The sequence below is a fragment of the Onychomys torridus genome, chromosome 4, assembly GCF_903995425.1.
Source record: "Onychomys torridus chromosome 4, mOncTor1.1, whole genome shotgun sequence".
Lineage (NCBI taxonomy): Eukaryota > Metazoa > Chordata > Mammalia > Rodentia > Cricetidae > Onychomys > Onychomys torridus.
The window spans coordinates 117,723,653-117,748,494 of NC_050446.1; the positions used below are offsets into that span (position 1 = coordinate 117,723,653).

Consider the following 24,842-nt stretch of genomic DNA (forward strand, 5'->3'; position numbering starts at 1 on the left):
TGTTTTGTTTTCTTTTGTTTTTGTTTTTTCGAGACAGGGTTTCTCTGTGTAGCTTTGGAGCCTGTCCTGGAACTTGCTCTGTAGACCAGGCTGGCCTCGAACTCACAGAAATCCGCCTGCCTCTGCCTCGTGCTACCACCACCTGGCTTGTTCCTATCTTTCTAGAGATGGCTCAGAGGTCAAGAGCACCGACTGCTCTTCCAGAGGTCCTGAGTTCAATTCCCAGCAACCACATGGTGGCTCACAACCATCTGTAATGAGATCTGGCACCCTCTTCTGTATACATAATAAATAAATAAATCTTTAAAAAAAGAGATTTGCAATTTAAAAGTCATGAAACTGAGTCTCTATGCATCCTTCTAGGCTACCTCTCATCTAAAGCAACCTTCTGACACCCTGTTACTGGTGTGTGGAGGACCCAGGGGGCAGCAGGGAATTACGGTAATGGATGTGGAGTCCTGTGCCTGCTCTGGCTCTGCCCAGTAGGTACACAGGGAGGGGTTGGCTGAGCAGCTTACCTGACATGGTGGAGGGTAGACCTGAGCAGCCGTGACCCGGGATCTAGTAGAGTCCGAGGGTTTTGTGAGGGCATCTGTTACTGGTCTAGTCCTCTGGGGCACTTTGAACTGCCAGAGTTGTTGAGTGACCAGGCTCAGCTCAGGCATCTGGCCCTGGATCCATCAGCTCTGCCCAAGAATCGGGGTCACCCTTTTTGCTAGGCAAATGTGTTTCTCGTCTGAATAATGGTGGAAAAGATTGGTTTGTCGTTTTTTGTTTGTTTGTTTGTTTGTTTGTTTGTTAAGGAGCAGTCAGCCTCCCATGGTCATGGTGGGGATGAGAGGAGAAAATGGGCTGCAGGCAGCTTGTTCCTGCAGACAGAGCCCATCACTTCTTCTCACTCAGTACTGCAAGGGACCCTGGAAGGGGAGCAGAGTGTTGCCGTTCCGAGGGTAGACAGGGAAAGGGGAACTTAGAGGGAAAGCAGGCAGGGAAAGGACCTAAAGCTGCTTTAACCAAAGTACTAATAGTAATGACTGTTACTGACTTACGTGTTCAAAAGGAGGTAACTTCGTTAGGCAAAGCTTGATCCAGAAGCCTACGTAATACCTCCAGTCTGATAATGGCTTCATCCCTGGGCTCTCCATACCAAACACTCCAGTTCCATGTCCCAGACCCAAGTCTGATGGAAAAGGGAACCTTACCCTCCCCATAGTTCATAAAGCTTCCATATCAGATTTTCATTGACTGAACTGAGCCATATGTCTGAGCTGGAGCCAGGCCCTAGCCAAAGAGGAAAGGGGTGCCCTGAGAGCTGGTCCTCCCTGCTACAATCACATGCCTTGGAGAAGTGGGGTCCCTAAAGAAAATTGGAGGTTCTATTACCAAAGAAGGAAAAGTGGATATCCGGAAGCCAGACAGCAGCAGCAGCATCTGCTGGGTCCAAGGCTGATGTGCAGGGCACTGATCATCTGGGCCTTTCTCATTAAACTGCTGATGCTGGTCTAGCAGCTGGGCAGAAGCATTACATGTGATGTAATCCTAACCAGCTCCAGATGTACCTGATGCTGCTGATCTTTGGACCACACTTGGATTATCAAAGCATTAAGCCTTATGTGCCAGCACCTGCCAAAACCATGTCCCATGATCTCTATACCCCCACCCCTGGCCAGTTAAATCAGCATCCATGGCACAGTCAGTGGGGGATATGGATGAAGATCACCATGGAGCCTGGGCAGTGATGGCTCACACCTTTAATCCCAGTACTCAGGAGGCAGATGCAGGCAGATCCCTGAGTTTGAGGCTAGCCTGGTCTACAGAATGAGTTCCAGGTTTGCCATGGGTACACAGAGTACACAGAGAAATCCTGTCTCAGTACACACACACACACACACACACACACACACACACACACACACACAATGATCACTATGGAATGAGGAACATTTTGGATCTGGGAATTGATCCCAAAGCACATCTTTTTCTTCTTGCAGTCTTAACTATGGAGGTGTTTGCCTGGCTTCAGATGCCCAGTTCAGTGACTTCTTGGGGAGCATGGGACCAGCACAGTTTGTGGGCCGCCAGACCCTGGCTACCACACCCATGGGTAAGTGTTCGAAGCCCTGTGCCCCTTCCTCCTTGCCCTGGCTTGATGGCTTCATGCTCTGAGCACCTGGCTTGGAGCCTGGGCTACATAGTCCAGTCCTCTGTGGTGCCTACCTCTGAAGTGTCCAAACTGTAGCTTTGGGACTTAGTCTGCTCTTGTTTGGGCTGGGAGTGAGTGGAAAGGGACAGCAAGTCCCTACTGGAGCTTCTAAGGCACTTTCTGGTGTCATCTCTTGCAGGGGACGTGGAGATTGGCTTGCAAGAGCGGAATGGCCAGCTGGAGGTGGACATCATCCAGGCTCGGGGTCTGACTGCTAAGCCAGGCTCCAAGACACTGCCAGGTGCGGGAACGTTTGAGAGATATATGTGGTGTGGTCCCTGGACTGAACTTGGAGAGAGAGAGACATCTTTCTTGTTTGTCATCGACCCTGGTACCTAATATATACTAGTGTACCTAGTACACTTGGCACTCAGTGGGGCTCAGAAAGAATTTGTGGAGAGACTGACAAATGATTGCGTAAGGATGGCATGGTGGGCAAGTCGTGGACTGAGGGAAGAACAACTAAGCAAGGGAAAGAGGAGGTAATGAGGGTCACTAGAAGGAAAGCAGGCCCACCCAGATGTGAGCTTACATGCTGCCCACCCAGATGTGAGCTCACATCCTGCCCACCCAGACATGACCTCACATGCTGCCCACCAAGATGTGACCTCACATGATACCCCACCCCCCAGATATGGCTGTCCATGCTGCCCACCTTATACCCGTGTGCCCAATGGCCCTTTCCCATGCTCCTGGGGGTTCTCTGGTTCCCAGAAGTGTGTGGTTGAGCCCTCTCTGTTGCACCTATTACCCACAATTTGAGGGAGCAGCCTAGAACCCTGCCTTCTGCCCTCTGTTCCCAGCTGCCTATATCAAGGCCTATCTGCTGGAGAATGGTGTCTGCATTGCTAAGAAGAAGACCAAAGTGGCCCGCAAGTCACTGGACCCGCTCTACAACCAGGTGCTGCTGTTTCCTGAAAGTCCTCAGGGCAAAGTCCTGCAGGTAAGGGGTGTGTGTGTGGGTGTGTGTGTGTGGGTGTGTGTGTGTGTGTGTGTGTGTTATTTGGGGGCAGGGTCTCTTAAGGGCCTTACCTGGGGAGTTGAAACCTTGGGGCTGACTTGCACCCACAACACTTCCCATGTCACTATGAATTTAGTCCCTCAGGAGTCTTGACTATTTCATCCCTGGGAAACATGTGGGAAGGAATGAACTAACTCCCAAAGGTTGTCCTCTGACCTCCTTATTGATGCCATTTTCTGAACACTCCATGCATGCATGCATGCACACATTTGTGCACATGCACACACAAACTAACAATAACAACAAAATATATGTATATGTATACACACACACACACACACACACACACATACACACACACACACACGGGATGGAAAGTTATTTCTGTAGTTAAGAGTGATTACTGCTCTTCCAGAGGACCCAAGTTCAATTCCAAGAGCCCACATTAGATAGCTCACAACCACCTATAACTCCAACTACAAGGATCCAGTGCCTTCTTCTGGCCCTTGTAGGCAGCAGTACACATGTGTGCGCTTACTCACACACACATACACACAGGTACGTGCCCATGCATCTGCACATATACCACACATAAAATAAAAACCAACTTTCTAAAAAGATTAAAAAACAAAAACAGAAACCAAGCAGACAGTAAGTGACAGTCTTGTGTGACTGAGGACTGTCCCTTAAGCCTGTTTTCAACTCTCCTAACACTGTGACCTTTTAATATAGTTCCTCATGTTATGGTGACCCCCCAACCCTAAAATTATTGCGTTGCCACATTCATAACTGTGATTTTGCTGCTATTATGAATCATAATATAAATATCTGATATGCAGGGTATCTGATATGTGAACCTTGTTCAACTCGTATGGGGGTCGTGACCCACCGGTTGAGAAATACTGCTCTAGGCTTAGTTGAGCAGGGCTGAGTTAGCCCACCTTCGCTGAGGAGGATAGAACTAAAAGACAGGGTGCAGGACAGCAAATGGGGGTCCTGCAGCTGCAGACCCAGACCCACAGGCCAGATCCGACAGGATGCTGACAAAGAGACCGGGAAGGTACTGCAGAGAAAGATCAGTTGGAACAAGAAAGGAGGCTACTACCAGTGACTGCAACATCCACTTGGTGAACATGCTTCGTGTGTGGTTCTGAGGCTGCCCGTGGGGGCAGCAGGGAGAGGGGTCGTGTTGCAGATGTAGGGCTATCCTTCGAGGCCTTCATTCAAAGGTGGGGCCATGTGGAGGGCAGAGCAGAGAGGGCGATTGAGAGGAAGGAAGCCAAGGTAAAGGATGGCATAATAGGCACATTGGCACCACAAAACCATGGCCAGATGAGTGACTTTTATTGTTTTGTACTTGGAGATGGGGGCACACATGCCACAGCATGCATGCGGAGGTCAAATGGTAACTCGCGGCAGTCCATTCTCCCTTCCTGCTAGTGAGCTATGTGGGCTCCGGTATTGACCTTAGGTCATTGAGCTTGGCGCCTCTCCCTGCTGGACCACGATCTTGCTGGGCCCCCTTGTGTGATTTTCAAAGAGGTAGACTCTGCAGGACTTAGCGGCATTGGCCTAAGGGACCCCGAGTTCTGGCTCAAGGCCTATGATGACTGTGACGGGCTGTCTGTCTGTCTGTCTGTCTTTCTTTTTTTCTTTCTAACTTTTATCGTGTGGGTGTTTTGCTTGCATATATGTCTGTGTACTGCGCATGGTTCTGGTGCCTGTGTGATGCCAGGAATCAAACCCAGAGCCTTGTGCATGCTGGGTAAGCACTCTACCAGCTGAGCAACCTGTCCAGCTCTCAGTTGCAAGATGGGATCAGTCATTTTTTTTTTTGTCCTGCAGGTGATTGTGTGGGGAAACTACGGGCGGATGGAGCGGAAGCAGTTCATGGGTGTGGCCCGGGTGCTGCTGGAGGAACTGGACTTGACCACCCTGGCTGTGGGCTGGTACAAGCTCTTCCCCACCTCCTCCATGGTGGACCCAGCCACAGGGCCTCTGCTCCGGCAGGCATCCCAGCTGTCCCTTGAGAGCACCGTGGGGCCCTGTGGCGAGCGATCTTAATGCCAGGAGTGGGGAGGGGCTCCCCGAGATGGCCTGGAGACCACCCAGCCCTGACCTGGGACCCAAGGCCCAGGAACGCATTGGACATTGGAGGATGGGGTGCTTCCCCACAGTGGGGAAGCAGAATGGGGAGACCTGCCCCCCTTGGGCCCCTCCTCCTTCACCTCCTACCCCTGAGACCTTCCCTCTCCCAGTGGGTTGGCTACACTTTTGACTTGGCCGGTTTTGACCTGGTGGGTGAGGCTACAGTCAGAGAAGGACTGAGGTGGCGGAGCAAACGACTCTCCTGCCCCACCCCCACCCCACCTCACCCCTTTTGCCTCCTTGGAAGCTCGCTGCCCAGAGCCAAGTCCAGAGCCAAGCCGGCCATCTCCATGGTGCCAATTACCAGCAAGTGTCTTTCCTGCGGCACCGGGTTCAGGCAGCTACTCCTGCCCCAGAGCTGACGGGGCAGTTTGCAAGGATCCGGAGCCAGCTCCCGGGGGTCCAGAGCTCCCCACTTGAAGGGGAGTGTGGGTCTCCCTCTGCCTGCCCGTAGAAGGAGCTTTGCCGCAGCCTGTCTGAGTCCATCCATCCATCCCTCCTGCCTGCCCCTCTGCTGTAAGCTCTAAGAATTGGGGGCCAGCAGAGATCCGAGGAAAGGAGGAGGTGCCTGAGGCCGGGCACAGATCCCCAGGGGTCCTTGCTCCATGGGATTGCAACAAGCTGGTCTGGAGCTCTTGGTGGACTGGAAAGGACATAATCATCTGTGATATGGTGGAGGACTGTGGGACCTGAGTTTCCAGAGCCCTGCACACAGGGCTCTCATATGTAGGGGTAGTGGGAGCCAAGCTTTGAAGAAAGCTGGATTAAGTTTAATGGCACCAAGGTACGGGTTTCCCAAACAGGAGAACCCCTCTTTGTTGGATGAGATCAAAGGTCATCTTGTTTCCTTCTGCCTCTGGTCTAGGGTCTTGGGGAGGCATTAGAACCTCTCCCATTTTAGTCTTTTTAAAGAAACCATCCTGTATGAAGGGCAGAAGCCACGGCCCGGCCTCATCACCACAGTTCCAGGAGGTCCAAAGGGAGGGATGCAGAGCTAGGAATGTAAGAATTAGAGGCTCCGATGAAGCCTGGGTAGCTGCCTTCCTGTGGCCCTCCCTAGGGCCTGCAGGAGCCCTTTTGCATGCGAGGGAGGACACAGTCTGGCCCCTGTAGAAGCACATTTCTATCACTCTCCTGGGAGCCGCCCAGCAGCCCACCACTCCTCACCTCGCCCCTGCTGTGTAGGGTGTAGTCCAGGCTAGCTGGGTAATTAGTGTTCACCCCAGGCCTGCTCTTAGCTCAGATGTAGTCTTTTTTCAAGCCCCAGGCTGGGGGTAGAGGGGAGACCCCAGTTACATTCCACAAGATTGAAGCCTCTCTCTCTAGCCTGGGCTGGGTGGGCTGCCTGGCTCCCCAAAGGCCAGCCCTTCCACCTTCTTCTCCCTGCCTTCCTCCCTCCTCCTGTACAGGGTTGTAGCCCTAACTATCCATTATACTCAGAATTCTAGGGAAATACCCTTGGTATTGATTTTCTTTAGGATGCACACCTGAGGATTACTGGGCCTTGTAGAGGGGTCTGGACTCCATTAGAGGGTGTCATTTTCCACTGAGGATGCCAGGGCTCTGTTGAATCCCACCTTGTTCCTGGTTCCCCTACCAGGGATTCCTACCACTTGGAAATTCTCCCCATTCCCTGCCTGGCTAAGCTCTGAGCGCCCTTTAGGGTTCTGGTCCAGTTTGTCACCTCCATATGGAGCTGTGCAGGAAAGGAAGGGGCTGCACAGGCTCCTCTTCTGCAATTGGTCTTCAGAGTGTCCTTGAGACCGTGGAGGGGCAGGCCCTTTGGGACAAGGGAGCAGGGCTCTGGATGGGCTCCCATTTGAGGCCCACAGTTAGCCATCACCCCATTTTTTCAACCCGTGTGATATCTCTGCAGTTAGGTTATTACTCACTGTTTGGAATATTTTGAGCCAGGAGAGCATCTTCTCTCTCCAGCTGTCACTGCTGTGGTTGTTCAGGAAGGGACAGAGCTGTCAGAACCAGAGGAGGAAGGGCTCAGCTCTGATTTGTCAGAGAGAGAGAGAGAGAGAGAGAGAGAGAGGAGCACAAGCTCCAAAGCAATAACAACACCCTGGGGTGGTCAGTGAGGCCTCCTCAGTGATTTTCTTGTTTGTTCTGTGAAATCTCACTCACCTCCTGGAGGGGTGGAGTGGGGGGCTGGAGCCCCATTTCTTTGTGTCATTGTAAGCTGTAAGCGTGTGCCCCACCTACAAGGGACTCTGACCACTGGCTGTGGAAACCGTGTCAGTCCTCACCGAGAACTGGACAGGGCTTGGGGGAGGGAGAGGATCTTCATCCTTAGCTTTGGGATTATCAAGCCCAGCCTGTCGTCACTGCTGTCTGACCCTCTGTCACCTCGAATCTACCACCTGAAGAGGAGTAAAAAGGTGGAGTTGGGGGGCCTCTCTGGTGCTGGGTCTCTAGGGGTGTTTCTTTATTTCTCTGAACAGAGGCTACATACAGGACAGCCATGAAGGGCCATCTCCATTATCCTTTCCCAGAATGCCTCTGCATTCTGAAGGGCAGGGCCTGTGGATCTTTAGTCCATTTGCACTTTGAAAAAACAAACAAACAAACAAAAAATACCAAGGCCCTGCCTGAGGAGAGTCATCCTGGGGCCATTGGTATGCCCAGTGGCCCTTCCACCTAGATATTCTCTTCATGTCTCACGCTGAGCTGGAGCCAGGGCAGGATGAAGGGGGACAGCCAAGTCTCATCCTCTCTACTTTTCTTTGAAGCCTGCCTCCTGCTGGCTCCAAATTATGGCAGGACAAACTGTAGCCAATCTGAGAAGTTAGGAAACCCAGGCCTCTCAGCAGTATGCATGGGGGGGACAGAGCTGGGAACTGCAGCAGGGGACCAGCGCTTGCTCTGGGGACAGGTCATCTGCCACCATCATCATTTCTAGCTTCTGAGCACAGGTGGCACTGCCCTCCTGACTCTCTCTCTCTCTCTTCTGGGCTAGCGCCTTTCCTAAGCTTGAATTGGGAGAAGAGGAGGTGCCAGGGTGGCTGGGATCTCCTGGGCAGTCTCCCCAGTGATCCTGAGCTGAAGGATTTGCTCTAGGTCTTTTGTTCTGCAGGTCCAGCTGACAGTGGGTGGGAAACACAAGCTCCCACCTGGATTTGTAGAGTGGGGGCTCCTCGGGAAGATCTCGCTCACCTTCAGAAGGAGTAGCACCCCTTCTCATAGAACTTCCCACAATGTGTCCCCAGTGATTTTACTCTGACCCTCACAAGAGCCCCAGATAGCGAGTGGAGGGAGGTCTATGTTATCAGCTGTATTTTCAGGAAAGGGAGGTGGAGGTCCTGAGAGGTGCTGGCTTTGACAGTGACTGAGCACCAGCCACTCTCTGGTGGTCCACAGCACAGGCTGCAGCATACAGTTGGGGTAGTTAAAACTTTTTACAAGCAATTCACCACTGGGTTCCTGAAGGCAGGAGATTCTGGAGCAGTTTGAGGTTCAGAAACAGCACAGCACCCCACACTCTCCCAAGGCACAGCTGTTGCACCAGGCAAGGTCACCTGCATTTATTTATTGAGCAACAGCACTACACTGGGCCCAGAGCCTTGAACCCCCTTCCTGTCTCTTGCAATGGCTCTCTTGGACCTCCAAGAGGGTCTGTGTCTGTGAAACAGGACCTTGGTGGATGGAGAGTTTCTGCAAGCTTACCTGGCAAGCCCCAAGGGTGTTTCATCTCAGTAAGAGAGCCTGTGTGGGCTAGGTGGAGGCTGGGAGCAGAGGAGGTGTTACCTCTGAGCCCTTTGTGTCTTCCCCACGAGGTGGCAGGAAGGTGGGACCCTGGAATCCTTGGGCTGGGAGCCTCCCTCCATCTACCCACCTTCCCCTGTGCCCTCTTGGGGAGCAGGAACAGCCTGGTCCTTCAAGGAGGGAGGGTTTTGGGGGTCTCTGAGTTGGAGTGGGTCACATTGCATTGTGTTCATGACCACATAGCTCATGTTGGAAATTAAAGTTTTTGGCTTTTTTTAACCCTGGTTTTGCTCTTGTTTTACATCAAGACAATTCTATCTGGGAAGAGAAGGGACACGTGTTTTAAGGGGTGAGCGCTCTAGGATGCCAAGGTGCCTTGCTGCGGGCTTATAAACATCCCCTATGAGCGGAAGCTTGCCTCGGGAAGTTCTCCCACAGGAGCCCATGTGAAGCGGGGTCTGCAAATGAACTCTTTCACAGATGGAGAAGCTGGAGTCCAGGGAAGTGACATGTTGCTGGTGATGGGTGCGACCCAGAATGAAATTTATCACACGCCACTGAGCTGTCTATAGGTAGTAATAGGGGTGATGGGAGATTATCCCCTTCATCCAAAAGGGACTAGCCAGGGACAAGGCTTCTGCTTGACAGTAGGGGCAACCATCTACTTGGGCTAATTCCACTCTTACGCAGAGCAAAAGGAATGCTGTCATCGATATAATGCAGAAATTGCCCACTGTGAGCCATAAACTGCCTTCAGTCTGTCTCTATCTCATACTTCTAGCATGAGCATCCAGTCTCAGTAGTCAAATTCTAGTGTTTAAAATTATGCCTTTCCCCTCAAAGATACCGTGTGTCTTCTTCAGAGCAGAAGCTAGCCCTAGCCACTCGTCAGCCTTTGAAGGGGTGACCTGATGTCACCCCTCCTCAGAGCTGAAGGCCACATTTTCCTACAAGTTTAGGCTAAACAGTTTACACCTCCAGGATAACTGTAGAGTCGGCTTGTGCTTTTAGTGCAGCATTCATGTATTTCTAGAAGGGATGATCCACAGTTGGTAATGGGAGCCTCAACCCGCTCCAAGCCAGAGGAAGGGTGGGTTTGCTAACAGGCGGGACTAGACATTGGCCAGGGTAGGACTGTCAGATGGACTTCCTCCGTGCTCGGCGGCTGGCTGAGCTGCTGTGGCAGTGGTGCAGGGCTTCTGGACTCAAGGGAGGCGAGAAGGCTGGGTTGTCACAGGCCCAGGTCTCCAGCTGATGGACGCGATGAGAGACGCAGGCGGAGGACGCAGCACGGACGCGGCTCTCGAGCGCCCCCCTGCGGAATGCGCTGGCGCGGCGGGCTGGACGCCCGGGGGCGTCGGCGCTGGCGAGGAAGCGCAGGACCACCAGGTTGAGGAAGGCACCAATGACCGTGAGCCCCAGCAGGATGTAGAGGAAGCTGAAGGCCACGTAGGGCGGCTTCCTCTGCAGCGCCTCGTCTCTCTGCAGCGCCACGAAGTCGCCGAAGCCGATGGTGGTGAGGGTGATGAAACAGTAGTAGTAGGCGTGGAAGAAGGTCCAGCCCTCGAAGTACGCAAAGGCCGCGGCGCCAAGGGCCAGGGTGGCTGCGCACAGCAGCAGCCCGGCCACCACCATGTTCTCGGCGGACACGTGCGGCCGCTGCAGACCCAGGCAGCGTTTGGCCGCCAGCAGCAGGCACCTCACCAGCGCGTTTAGACGCTCGCCCAGGCTCTGGAAGGTGACCAGCGTCAGGGGGATGCCCAGGAGTGCATAGAACATGCAGAAGACCTTTCCGGAGTCTGTGCCTGGTGCGGCATGGCCATACCCTGTGCGGGGAGAGAGATGGGATGCTGAGAGCCCAGCCTGTCCCAAGATGCTCCCACCCCAGGCCTGCCTGTCCTCAGCAGCTCTAAGCCCTCCTTAGGTCGTCCCCACATTCTGAACACCTTGAGGCTATTCACATCCCAGGTGTCTACCCACCCTCCCCGTGGAGGTGGATAGTCGACCTGTGGTCCTTCCGAACCACAGAATTCTGTTGGGGCATCTTCTGTTCCCAGCAGTAGCGAAGAGTGGATCTTAAATGTTTGTTACGCAGTGGAGGAAGCCCAGTCCCACAGCATGGACCCAGTTGATAGGATGCTCCGGAAACAACAGTTGGAGAGACAGAACAGCTCCGTGGCTGTCTGCTCTAGGTTGAAGGACTACTCAAGGACTTAAGAGTTTGGGCTGCACGAGAGGGCTTCTGTGGCTTGGTCTGCACCTATTTGACAGCTGCTCTGACAACCTGTGGTGTCTAGAAAATGTGAATTTTAGCAAATTATGCCCTAGTCAGAAGGGACAGGAGACAGGTCTTCTGTGGTTTCTTAGTATCTGCAGGGTAAAGTCCCAGTTCTCACAAGGATTCCCCCAGGCCCCCCCCACTTCCAAGCCTCACCCCTCCACTCACTTCCTTCCTCCCCAGCCTCAGCCCTCTCTGCTCACCTCCCCACTCTCCAGCCTCACCCCTCCTATCTCCCCTCTCTCCAGCCTCACCCCTCTCTGCTCACCTCCCCACTCCCCAGCCTCACCCCTCCTCTCCACTCCCCAATTTCCATACTCACCCCTTTTACGCCCACACTCTCCAGGTATACCCTGTTGTTCCGCTGCTGGAAAGTCATTTCTATACTTCTTTTACATTTTCCTCCCCTTGGACTGCCTTGTCTCCCCTTCCTAGCCCCCTGCTCCCTTTAGATTCCTCCTCATCTTCTGCCAACCTGTCGGCCTTCACTAAACACCCATTGGTCCTGGGAGTCTCTGGTTCAAGCACTATTCACTGGTTCCCTCATGGGCTCTAAGCGTGGGTGGGCTTCCTTGAGTCATGGGTCCTCGTGCCACTGTTGTGGAATGTGTGGATGTGTCTCTTTCTGGGGAGAGCAACAATAGCTTACATGGGCCCGAAACCAGGGAGAAGTGAGGGGGTCCATCTCCCAAAGAGAATAGCCTCCAGCAGACTGACCCTGTCTGCCCAGAGGTAAAACATACAGATCCCTAGACATGTGCAGTTCTATATGGTAGCCTCCAGTACACACAGATGTGTGAAATGGTGTGCCACTGTGGTCATAGCGAAAGTCAGAACCAAGCACACACCCATCAATAGTGGCCTGGTTAGGTTCACCCCAGCCCCATTCAAACAGTAGAACACTACACCAGACCACAGTGGCCATATCAACATGCAGGCGTCCGGCAACACCTAAGGAAGCTCTTGGTTGTCTCTACTAAGGGCTGGGAATGGGGTAGCTGTGTGTTACTGGCATCCAGAGGCAGAGGCTGGGGGTGCTGCCAACAACTTACAGGGCATAGGGCAGGCCCCCAAACAGAACCAGGGCAAGACATCAGGACTTCCAAGGTTGAGAAGCCCTGCTATTCAGCCTGAAAAAAAAAATGACGTGGCTCTTTAGGGTTGATATAAAAAGCATTAAGACATTCTAAACCAGGGTCTGGGGTACAGCTCAATTGACAGAGTGCTTGACTAGCGTGCCTGATGTCCCAGGTTCAATTCCCAGTACCATATAAAAGACACGCATGGTGGCACATAGCTGTAAATCTCCAGCACCTGAGAGGTTGAGGCAGGAAGACCAGAAGTTCTCTGTCATTAACAGATACATAGTGATTTTGAAGCCAGTCTGGGCTACATGAGGCCCTATCTCAAAAAATCAAAGGATGTACTAAATGAAAAGAGCAGGAATAGGCAGAACAGTGCATGTAGTGTATTCTGCATCCAATGTGTGTGGTGTTTAAAGGACATATACACAGAGCACATAGCTGGAGCACTCGAGAGACAAGTGAGATGTATGTGAACTAGGAGATGAAGGAATGGGTTAAGAGACAGCACAGAGACCCAGAAAGACAAAGATGACATGTTTCCTCTTTCCTGTGGAATCTAGCCTGTAAAAAAAGACATGAAAACTAGAAGAGGGACCAGAGGGAGGAGGGCAAGAGAAAGGAGTGGGTGTGAGTATAATCGGAGTGTCTGGTAGATGTGTATGAAAATGTCACAGTGAAACCCATGGCTCTGTACAATTAATATACACTAATAAAAAAGACCAAAGGACTTCCAGGAAAAGGAGACAGGAATGAGTTTCCTTTTCATTCTGCACCCCTTGGCACCCTGTGAAATGCGCAGTGTGAACATATATAATGTTCAGAGACTCGGTGTAACATAAGCATTTAAAGCCCCATAGTTGGCTGCCCTTCCACTACGTCCCCCATGGGTCCGCCTCCCTGTGGTACCAGGAAAGGCACACACTGCCCATCACTACTTTGAATCCTTGAGGGCAGGAACCCTGGTAGCCACTTCTGTACATCCTGAGTCACCCATGCTTTGCACAGACACACAGACAATAGGTCCACGGAAAGTTAACTGACTCAAAGCAAACGCGAGGAGAGGGAAGCTAGAGGGGACTGGGCCCTCCTTAGGACTAACAGGCCAGGAAATGCTGTTTTCATCTGCTTGAGTTATGCCAGGTTTGAGCAGAGGGAAGTGAGTATTAACAACACATACCAGGTACTCTCCACAGATTCTCTCATCAGGCCCAGGGTTAACACTGTTACCCCTGTTTTGTGATAAAGAAATCAGGCTCAGGGGGACGGAGTTGTGCAAAGGTCCCAGAGCCTGAGTTGTTAGCCCCAGGTCCTCCATGCCTCTTGGTGCCTTTCTTTTGCTAAAGCAGAACGGAGATTCTGGACTCTTGGGGCCTGGCTTCCTGAAAGGTTTGTTTGTTGCTTTTTTAACACAGTACAACAAAGGAAGCGGTGCGCCCCCAAGTGGCCAGAAAAGCCAAAACATTTCCCGTTTCTACACCTTTTTGTTTTGTTTGGTTTGGTTTGGTTTCCCTCGCCCTCGCCCCCCGCGTTTCTTTCTCTAGCTTGGGTTTCACGTTAGCGGGGGAGGCCAACTCTGACCTGAAAGCGAAAACGGGAAAAGGCAGAGGCTTCAGAAATGGCACAACCTCTGTAGGCATGGTAAATGGGAATGTCTTGAGAATGGGGCTTGCAGCCAAGAGCGGGCAGAAGCGTTGAATGGGGCTGGGTTTATAGTTGGCAAATAATAAATTATCACTACCGATAGTGCCTGCATAGTCTACGGCACCATATGCAGCCGTTTACACTCCTGACCTCACTTTAAACCTGGCATTTGCCCGGCAAGGTAGAACATTTGTTTTTTGCCTTTGACAAAAACAGGTGTTGGGGGCACAGTAGTTTGCCTGCAAAGGTAGGTGGCTGGAGGGGCCCAGAACTCAGCTTTTAGGGTTGCAGGTGTGCTTAAACCCATGGCTACTGTGCAAGTGCATCCTTCCAGATGTAGGCAACTTCTGGTCTGCTCCTGGAAGGCCACCGGGACACCTGGCAACCACAGCTGGAGTCTGGTACCAAGTGGTGAGCTAACGCAGGTCTGAAGCCCTGGAGAGCCGCTTCTCTCCTTGCAGGTTCCCCAGGCTTAGCCCCTCAGGTCCTGGCCAGGTGTGGTTATGGCAACAGCTGGAGTCCAAATAGTGTATATAGCGGCTCCTCTGGCTGCTCCAAAGCTTTGGTAATCAGCCATTCCCTTAACAAGTGGTTGGATTCCTGTTAGTCTCTAGGACACTAGCCACTCAGCAGTCACAAGGCAAATGAGAGCTGTTATTCAGGGCTAATAGAATAATTGTTATTGTAATAAATAGGCAATCTTATTCCCACGGTGTTTTCTGTGGGTCAGGTCCTATGCTAAAACAATCTGCACACATATAATCTCCACCACAGATGGCGTTCCTCCCTTCCCCTTGCAAGACATGTTAGGACTCCTAGTTTTCAAAGGAGAACATGTGGTAGCTCAGAGAAGTCAAGAAACTTTTTTAAGGCTACACAGCTGATACAATGGGGCAGGGAAGCCCTACTTCTGTTCCCCAAGACCCTGGGGTTTCTTCTAGTCACCCCTGTGTCAGCCTCGTGACAAACCCTTACTGACTGCCCCCATTCCGCCCAGTAAGGCAAATGAGCCTCAGAGAGCTAGCATGCTCCTTCCAAAGACAGGGACAGGGGTGGGACCGCACTCGAGGAGAGATAGGGACTGAGCGGGACAGGGGGAGGCTCCGAGGGCTCACCGATGGTGGTGATGACCGTGATGGCGAAGTAGAAGGAGCCTGCGAAGCGCCACTGGCGGCCGGCGCGGTGCGGCTCCGCCTGCCGCGCCAAGCGCTCCAGCTCTCGGTAGTCGTCGGCGGAGAAGCGGTACTTTCTGCGGAACTCGCTGCGCTTCCGGGCCAGCAGCCGCTGCCGGTTGCGCTCGGCCTCGGACTCCAACGCATCGAAGACTGCGGCGCCCACCAGCAGGTAGGACAGGATGCACAGGATGAGCGCGGCCGTGCGCGCGCTCTGCTTCCTCATCGCGTCTCGGGGGCTCCGGGTTTCCGTGCGCCCCGACGGTGCCAGCTCCATCCCTCCGCTCCCCGCGTACAGCAAAAGGCAGGCTCTGAGCTCTCCGGCTGCTTCCCCGCCCTAGCTCACGCAGGTCCCCGAAGGGACATCTGGTGCTGAGGCCCAGCCCAGGTGTGCAGAGAGCCCGCCTCCATCCCTAGCTCGCCCTAGGACTTGGGGCTAGTCACCCTTTCCTTCCTCCCGTCTATCACCTAGGAAATGTTTGCTAAGCGCCCTCTGTTGCCCACTCTTCTCGGTGGGAGTAGAACGAATATGCCAGCAAGCAGGGAGGGATGATAAATGAGCAAAAAGATAAGGTAAGACAGGTGTGATAAAGGAGAAAAATAGCGCTTGGAGAGGCGCGTGCCAAGCCATCCAGGAGTGACCAGGGAGACAAAATCCAGGCCACAAGTGTAGGTTCCTAGCCAAATCAGAAGGGAGGTGACTTGGTGCAGGAGACAGCAGGAAACAGTACTGAGGCTGGTGTGGCTGCCAAGAGAATTGGGATGCAGGCTGGAGAGAGAGAGAGAGAGAGAGAGAGAGAGAGAGAGAGAGAGAGAGAGAGAGAGAGAGAGAGAGAGAGAAGTGACTTTTTTCCCCTTATTTTTATTTTATATGCATTGGTGTTTTGCCTGCATGTATATCTGTGTGAGGATTCTGGATCCTCTGGAACTTGAGTTCAGACAGTTGTGAGCTACCATGTGGGTGCTGGCAATTGAACCAGGGTCTTCTGGAAGAGCAGCCAGTGAGTGCTCTTAACCACTGAGCCATCTCTCCAGCCCCAAGAAGTAACTTCTATAAATACATTTTTAATTTCATTTTTATTTTATATTTGCCTACATACCACTTGGACAGGGCCTGTGGAGATCAGAAGAAGATGTATGTTCTCCTGGAACTGGAGTTACGGTTTCCAGTTGTGAGCCACCATGTAGGTGCTGGGAATTGAACCGTAGGTCCTCTGAAAGAACTGCTGAGCCACCTTTCCAGATCCCAGGCTGAATCTTCAGGACAATTGAAAACCATGGGAAAGCAGTAAGCAGAAATACCTGCAATTCCACCATAATCTGTTTTTTGTTTTTGTTTCTTGTTTGTTTTTGTTTTTGTTTTTGTTTTGTTTTGTTTTCTTTTCTTTTTTTTCTTTTTTTCTTTTGGTTTTTCGAGACTGGGTTTCTCTGTGTAGCTTTGCACCTTTCCTGGAACTCACTCGGTAGACCAGTCTGGCCTTGAACTCACAAAGACCCACCTGCCTCTGCCTCCCGAGTGCTGGGATTAAAGGCGTGCGCCACCACCGCCCAGCGTTGTTTTGTTTTTCAAAAAGGCCAGGCATGGCAGCCCACACTTGTAATCTCAGCAGTTGGGAGGTGGAGACAGATAGATCAGGAGTTCAAGTCCTGACTGGGCTACTTGGCACCATGTCTCACCACCACACCTCAGAAAATGCAAGGGACTACCATGTGGAAAAGAAAAGGTGGCCGAGAGTGAAGACCCCTCAAGAGGATGGCACCACCCAGATACATGCTAAGGGGGGCTAGCCTAAGGTAACAGATGAAGGGAAGCAGATGGCCCTGGGATACATTAGAGAGCTGGACACACAGCAAGCCTTGCTGTTTAAGCTCCCTGGCATCAACAGGCTTCACCAGTCCAAGCTTTAGCCAGTAAATCCTTGCAGAGGTGACACAAGCTCACCAGGCCTGAGCTCTAAAACCCTGCCCCCATGCCACCCCACCCCTTCCCCTCACCTGCAGGCTGAACATAGCACCCCCAAAGAGCACAGGAAGGCTGTGTGCCTTCCTATGATCCATTATGTCAGCGTCTGATTTTGGGGGCGGTAAATCTGTCACGGAAGGTACACTCCAATTCACTGGACAAGAGTCACTAGTGGGTTTGGGTGTGGAGGTAAAGGGAAGGACTCAGGATGACCCCGAGGGATCACCTGCGCAGCTAGGTGTTTGGGAAACCTTTAATTGACCCCTCTTCTCAAGGAGCACACTCCTGTCTCCAAGCACCAAAATGGTACCTTCATCAGAGTCCTACCTGTGGGCCTGTATGGAGACTTGAGGTACAGCACCAGTTACCCTCACCTGAAGCTGTTGGGGACAACTGGCCCTCCCAGGTATCTGCTGCAGCATGGCATGCATTGCTATCGTCTACTCAAGCCTGTCTCCCCACAGCCTCTCATCCTTGCTTGCTTCAGCCACCCTCAACTCTCAGTTCCTGCCATAAACTCTTGCTTGGCTCATTACAGCCTTTTCCCATCCCACTCAGCCAACATCTATTGCCTCCCTGCCAGGGGCCGGGTAGCAGCAGAAGTGCTTAATCACCCCAACTCAGCTGGCTCACACCCTGGCCCCTCTGCCACTCTCAGCACAATTGGATGTGTTTCCCCAGGTGGTCTGAGCTCCTAGAGGCCTCTGAGTGCCCGTCATCTTCCATTCCTCCCACTGCGGTATAACCCTTGCATTCCACATATGCATCACCCCCAAGGATCATCCTCTGGTCTCCAGCACCCAGACCTGCTTGCAGCAGACACCCAGTGGCAGTTTGAAGTCAAATGAGAACTTTCATGTGCAAGTTAGGAACAGCTTACTTCCATTGCTTCCGGAGCTTGGGCTGGTTCAGTTTCCCCACCCATAGAACGTTGGGTTTGTTTGCTTGTTTGTTTTTGTTTACCGAGATAGAGTTTCTCTATGTAATAGCTCTGGCTGTCCTGGAACTAGTTTTGTAGGCCAGGCTGGCATCGAACCCATATTAACTTTGAATGTCATTCCTCAGGAGCTATCCACCTTGTTATTTTCTTGGAACAAGATCTCTCATTAGAATTTGGGGCTCTCCAATTCAGGCAACCAGCTAGCCAGCCTGCTCCAGAGATCCTCTTGACCTGACCTCCTCAGGTGGGATTACAAACACATACCACCACACTTGACTTAAAAATGGTTGCTGGGGATTGATCACAGGTTCTCATGGTTGTTAAGCAAGCATTTTATAGGTCAAACTCTCTCTCTTCAGCCTCAGAAAGTAATTTGGAGGGGAGTGGGAGGTGGGGGTAAGTCTCCAAGTTTGTGATGATTGACAGCTGCCATAGGGTTAATGGAGAAGCCTGGGGAGCCCCACCTACTTGCCAACAGGATTACCCTAGGGGCATTTAGCCACTGTTACTGTTACTATCACAGTGAGTGGACCCTGGCCTCTAAGACCTCAGTTCTGGGGTGGAATTGGGGCTCAGTGCCTATAGAAAAAGATCTGCACGCCCTCACCTCCAGAGAGTCAGGATGGCAGCCAAGTGGCCCAGAAGCAGGTTGCTGACTCAAAGAGCTAACACCGTTGCTGAGATTTTATTTTTAGTAAGGGCATCAGCAAGTTTGTTTTTCTGATTCTTCTCCGCACAGAGAGGCAGAAACCTGGGCAGAAGCCTCGGGGTGGGGGCAGGGCACCAGGCCCTTCCACTCAAGAAGGGTTGGAGAACAGCCTGTGGGGACAAGCAAGCTTGGGGAACAGCTTGGTGGTGGGGAGCGGGGGCAGTTCATGAGGATGATCCTGATCACAGCTGAGGTTCACGAAGACTTGAGTTCAAATTCCTGCCCCTCCACTTTCTACTTGCATGTCCAAAGATAGAACATCTCCACCTTTTTGTGCTTTGGTTTTCCCATGTGAGAACCGAGATACCAGTGCTCCCCATGGAGAACCGTTACAGACACTGTGATGTGCTGCTTCCCAGGTATCCCTGAGCTGGCAGTCTTGTTTCCTCCCTTTTCAAAACTGCCTGTCTACAGATGCCAGGAATTCTGTTTTCAGAAACAGAGGAGAGGCTGGCTAGAGGCGCTAGAGACCTGTGTGTGCTGAGCATTGCCACAGCGTCACCTCTACAGGTCAGGAAAGAGAAGGCACCGATCTAGCAAGTCCCCGTGGTCATGGCTGAGACAGGACTCGAACATGGGGCTGCCTGAATCCCAAGGGCACCACTCTTGTTAGGCTAGGCACTGCTGGCCTTGTCACTCCTTCATGGGCCCTGGGGACCATGCTTTCCTCATCTGTTGTCTACAGAGCCTTGGTAGTCGGATCTGTCCTGCCACTGTGAGGCAGGATCCCGTGACATAGAACTGAGGGTGACTATCAGATGTGCCCACTGGGGTGGGTATAATTGGGGCCATGGAGGCACTGTCTGGCCCTGCCAGGCAGGTGACTCTGCCCTGTGCTTGGCATTTTTGGTTCAGCAGTGCTATTTTAAGCTGGAGGAGGTTAGAGTTTGTGTATGTGTGTTTCTCAACTTGGAAAGTCATCAGCTGAGCAGACACCAAAAACAGAACTCCCCAAGGCACTGCTTTCGGCTCCCCTCCTCCCCCTGCTTGGGGACCTGAGGAGACCTGGTGATTTTCCTTTGTCCCCTGATACCAGCATTATACCCATGGCCTTTCAGGGAGACCTGGGGGCTCCTTAAAAGCTGGAAGCCTTTGCCACTCACACGTTGGGTAAAGGAAGCCGAGGCCCAGCACAAGAGACGGGACTCATCTAAGGCCACACAAAATCAGGTGGTGATCAAGGGGCCCAGATGGAGTAGATAGTTATCTGGGACCTTGGGTCCCATCTTAGGCATGTGACTTCACCTCTCTGAGCTCCAGTTTGCCCTCATCTCTGCCTCAGCAGGTGAGTAGGAATATCAGCCTGGCGGGATTCCTGTGAGGATCCAATAAATGTGCTAAATACAGGATCTCACCAGCAAATGACGGCACCCCTCCACCGAACCAGTTTCTCGCCAGCCCCTTCCCCGTTGCCCATTCTGAAGGGCTTTGGGGATCATAAGAAATTGGTTTTTACAGTTAGAATGAAGCTCAGTGATATCCAGAAAGCCAACAGGCTCAGGCATTTCCCTTGATAAGATCCCTATGTGTCCCTCTTGACAGAATTGACTGTTTTCACCCCAGGGGACATCATTGGGAGCTCCTTAGAGAGCAGCTGTGGCTTGTCAGCAGCCTGACTGTCACTCAGGGATCTGAGCTGCATGACATTAAAAAGCTGCTTCTCACTAACCAAAGAATGCCAATGACAGGATCGGGCAGGGGATGTCCCCAGAACGTTTAGCCACTGGAAGACAAACGTATTTTAGGAGAACCAGAGAGAGAGAAAACCATACTCGCATCCACACTAGAGGGTACCACTGTTCCCAGGAAGACAAGGATGTTATCTGGGGGACAACTGTGTGAGCATGGTCCCTGTCTGGCTTGTGGTCTCAGGCAGGGCTGCAGTTTTGACACTGGTCTATGACCATTTTCTTAGGGCCACTGAGACTTCTTTTCAGCTGCCTGAGAGTGAGACTGTAAGGTTAATGGAGATAGTAAAACTTCCATTATTCACTAACACATTTTTCTCTGCTAACAGTTAATAATAAACGTCTGCCATAGGTCAGGTGCATGCTTTTAATCCCAGCAGAGGCAAGTGAGTCTCTGGACATTTGAGGTCAGCCTTGTCTACAGAGTAAGTTCAGCACAGCCAGGACTACACAGTAGACCCCATCTTAAAAAAAAAAATATGTAAAAGGAATATTGAGATTTTTCAAATAATTCCAATTCCATGTGCCTTTCATAATTTTCACAGTAAAGCGGTTTTTAAAGTGTGTTTCTCTCTGGGGTGGTTTAAATGAAAATAGTCCCCATAGACTCAGATATTTAAGACTTAGTCCCCAGTTGGCGGTGCTGTTTGACGGGATTTAGGAGGTGTGGCCTGGTGAGAAGAGGTGTGTCACTGGGGGATGGGGAGTGAGCTTTGAGGATTCAAAGACACGGCCATTCCTGCTTGACAATGTGTTCTGTTTGTGGTTCAAGATGTGAGCTCTCTCTGGATTCACAAGCTCACATAAACCTTCAATATGATGCCTTGGTTGTGGTGTTTGATCACACAGCAACAGCTGAGTAACTAATACATTCTCTAACCACTCCCTTACATTGTTTCCCATTGTATCTTTGGTCTGAGTTGGAGGATCAATCTGAGTAATGAGAACTTTCTTGGTTTTTTGTTGTTTTGTCATTTTGTTTGTTTTTAAAGATCTCTTGTAGGATGGGCAGTGGTGGTGCATGCCTTTTGTCCCTGCATTCAGGAGGCAGAGGCGGGTTGAGCTCTATGAGTTTGAGGCCAGCCTGGTCTACAGAGAGAGAGTTCCAGAATAACTAAGGCTACACAGAGAAACCCTGTCTTGAAAAAACCAAAAACCAAAACAAACATGTAGTTGGCTTTCTTGGACCACTAGCCCCCAAATCATGACATGGAGACTTATTAATAATTAAGAGTGCTCAGCCTTAGCTTAGGCTTGTTTCTAGCTACATTTTTTTAACTTAAATGAACATCTCTATTAATCTATGTGCTGCCCCAAGGCTCATTTACCTCATCTATGTACTGTCCATCCTGCTTTCCTGCTTCCTCCAACTCTGGCTGGCTGACTGTTGGCTGGCTCCCCTTTTTTCTCTGCTTACCAGCCCCATGTATTCCTCCTCTGCCTAGCTATTGGCTGTTCAGCTCTTTATTAGACCAATCAGGTGCCTTAGGCAGGTAATGTGAAATAGCAACACATCTTTACATCGTTAAACAAATACAGCATAAACAAAAGCAACGTACCTTTACATAATTAAATAATTTAGGCAAATCTTTGCCTAGTTAAATATTCCTCAGCACACACACACACACACACACACACACACACACACACACACACGCACACACACACCTCTGTGTGGTTCAGGCTGGTCTCAAACTCACACTTCTCTCACCTCAGTCTCCTAAGTGCTGAGAACACAGGCATGTGCCACACACCTGGATTTTAGCATTCTTAGGATCCCCAGGCATGCATCATAGCAAGGCATGGGCTAGGCACTTCAATTGCACCCTAAAGAAGAGGAATCTCAGGCTTACAAGGACACACGATTAAAGTTACCAGGCCAAGAGGCATGCATAGGAAGGCCACCTGCTGTAAGCTTATTCTGGTGGCAGCCACACTTCCCTGTAGGGAGGAATTTACCAGGCAATGCTGCAGGTGACCCTGGCTGCCACCTGGCAGTCAGAGTTCAGCTGCTGACGAGCCCCACCCTCTCTTCTGCAGTGAAATCTACTCTGTTGAAATCAAGGGTGTCTGAGTCACAGGGTCAGGGCTTATCCCGAAGACATCATGGCCTAGAAATGGCAAGAAGATAGGGAAACCCTGGACAAGAAAGTCACGGGCTGGGGGCTGGGAAGATGGTTCAGTCAGTAGCTTGCTTGCCACGCAAGTGTAAGGATCTGAATTTAAGCCCCAGCACCCATGTTAAAAGCCAGGTGTGGCAGGCAGCATTGCCTGTGATTGCAGTGCCAGGAAGTGGAGACAGAGGGATCCCTAGAGAATGCTGGCCAGCCAACGTGGGTATAGTCAACTTGGATGAGTTACAAGGAGAGTGTACATGCATGCATATATACTTGCACACATGTGCACCCACATTAATTCACACACACACACACACACACACACACACACACACACACACACACAGAGAGAGAGAGAGAGAGAGAGAGAGAGAGAGAGCGCCATGTATGTGTTTAAGGTTGTGCACCATGGAACAGTACCTCGGTGCTTTATCCACTGGTTGTATGTGTCCACTTACATTCAAATTTGTTATAATTATGGAATGCTTAGAAATCCAGTTCTAAATCATGGGGCTGGAGAGATGGCTCACCAGTTACAAGTGCTCACTCACTGCTTCTGTGGAGAACTCTTGTTCAGTTCTCAGCACCCACATGGTGCTCACAGCCAGCTGTAACTCCAGTTCCAGGGGAGCTGATGACCCCTTCTGACCTCCTTGGGCACCCATACACTCAAGATAAGTAAATTGAAAAAGTCTTGTTTCAAAAATTCAGGTCAGGCTTGGTGGTATGTAGTTGGAGAGCTTCTCTCCAGGTTCCACCAAGCCCCCACGGTCCCACAACCCATGTATAAAATAATCATACAGACACTTACATTATTTAAACTGCTTGGCCATTAGCTCAGGCCCACCATTGTCTAGCTCTTACTCTTATATTTAGCCCATTTCTGTTAGTCTATACTTTGCCACATGGCTTGTGGCTTACCAGTATCTTTACATGTTGTCTCTCATGGCAGCGGCTGGCAGTGTCCCCCCTCCCCAGCCTTCTACCTCCCACAATTCTCTTCTCTGCTTGTCCCGCCTATATTTCCTGCCTGGCTACTGGCCAATCAGCATTTTATTTATACAGAGTGATATCCACAGCACTTCCCCTTTTCTTTTTTGTTAAAAAAAAGGAAGGTTAACTTTCACATAGTAAAATTACAGATAACAAAACAATTATCAAGCAAGAATTACAGTTACAATATTAAAGAAGATATCCTATCTATCTTATAGTTGTGAGTCTAAGGTTTTATCTTTTATCATAACTGAGGAAATTATATCTATCTAGTCTTCAACTACATCAAAGATCTCAGAAGGATATAATATTACCTGAGAACCAGGAGAAGGATGTAAGCAACTTTCAGAAGTCTTGCAGGGTAGACAGAGACAGCTGGCAGCCTGGACAGCCACCTAATGTTCCTTTGTAAAGTTGGGGCATTTGTCTTTAGCCCATAGGGCTAGAGTCTCTCAGTCACTTCTCTCAGTGTCCTGTAGAATGTCTGGCAGTTTCCTCTGCGAAGCAGGAACCTGAAAGACCATTTTGTCAAGCAAAGTTTAGTGGTCACCTTTCTATGGGTCCTGTATGTCCAGTCGATCAAGCAGTCCAGGCAAGAACAGTTTCTTGCCCAAATGGCTATTTTTGCCAAGGTGAAGATAAGATATGAAGTGTCTTTAATGCCCATCCTCCTCTCTGAAGTAAATCGGTGCTGCCAGGAGCAGACATGTCTCACTGTCCAGAAAGTCTAAATTTTAAAAGTATTTTAAATGCCATATTCTGTAGACCTTTGAAGTGTTTGAAGATTACCTATCTATCTGAAATATCTCTATGTATACCTAGAAGACTTAAATAACATGGCTACGACTATGATTATCATAGATGACTAATTATTAATCTATTTTTAATTATCCATTACATTTTAAAATGAGCGATATAAACATAATACCTTAAACAAGAGTAGAAATATACACACAGTATAACAAAATTAACTTTAAGTTTGTATCAATAGACTAAAGTCTATACCAATGTAAAACATTTTAAACAAGTTGTTGCTCTTTAAAAGTAAGTTCCTTAATCTACCCTTTTATCCTATTATATCTATATCATATCCCCTTTTCTTCTTTAGAAAGAGATCGCATTTATAATCAACCTGCTTTAAAGAAAAATATTGGTTTTTTTCTGTCCCATACCAGAGGGTTCTTTTGATTTGGGGCACAAGAATTTCTTAACCTTTTTTTTTAAACAATGTGC

The 24,842-nt window shown here is 50.6% G+C and overlaps 2 protein-coding genes across 3 annotated transcripts in view; one reads left to right on the top strand and one right to left on the bottom strand.

Annotated features, from left to right (window-relative positions):
- Positions 1-9,302, top strand: part of Rims4 (regulating synaptic membrane exocytosis 4) — a 63,348-nt gene extending 54,046 nt beyond the window's left edge. For both annotated transcript variants that reach the window (XM_036185064.1, XM_036185065.1), the window contains exons 3-6: positions 1,992-2,104; positions 2,343-2,444; positions 3,007-3,146; positions 5,010-9,302. In XM_036185064.1, the coding sequence (XP_036040957.1) occupies positions 1,992-2,104; positions 2,343-2,444; positions 3,007-3,146; positions 5,010-5,228 (574 nt within the window). In that variant the 3' untranslated portion in view covers positions 5,229-9,302. The remainder of the gene's footprint in view (positions 1-1,991; positions 2,105-2,342; positions 2,445-3,006; positions 3,147-5,009) is intronic.
- Positions 9,303-10,070: 768 nt separating this feature from the next.
- Kcnk15 (potassium two pore domain channel subfamily K member 15) lies at positions 10,071-15,476 on the bottom strand. Its single transcript, XM_036186473.1, has 2 exons — positions 15,143-15,476; positions 10,071-10,849 (listed from the first exon to the last, which is right to left on the bottom strand). The coding sequence occupies exons 1-2, from the start codon at positions 15,474-15,476 to the stop codon at positions 10,161-10,163; spliced, it is 1,023 nt and encodes a 340-aa protein (XP_036042366.1). The 3' UTR covers positions 10,071-10,160.
- Positions 15,477-24,842: the final 9,366 nt, after the last annotated feature.

Excerpts from the sequence above, each read along its gene's own strand:
- Kcnk15 (XM_036186473.1), bottom strand. The coding sequence starts at position 15,476 with ATGGAGCTGGCACCGTCGGGGCGCACGGAAACCCGGAGCCCCCGAGAC. Across the intron at positions 10,850-15,142 it reads CACGGTCATCACCACCATCG|GGTATGGCCATGCCGCACCA; the intron begins GTGAGCCCTCGG and ends CTCCCCGCACAG.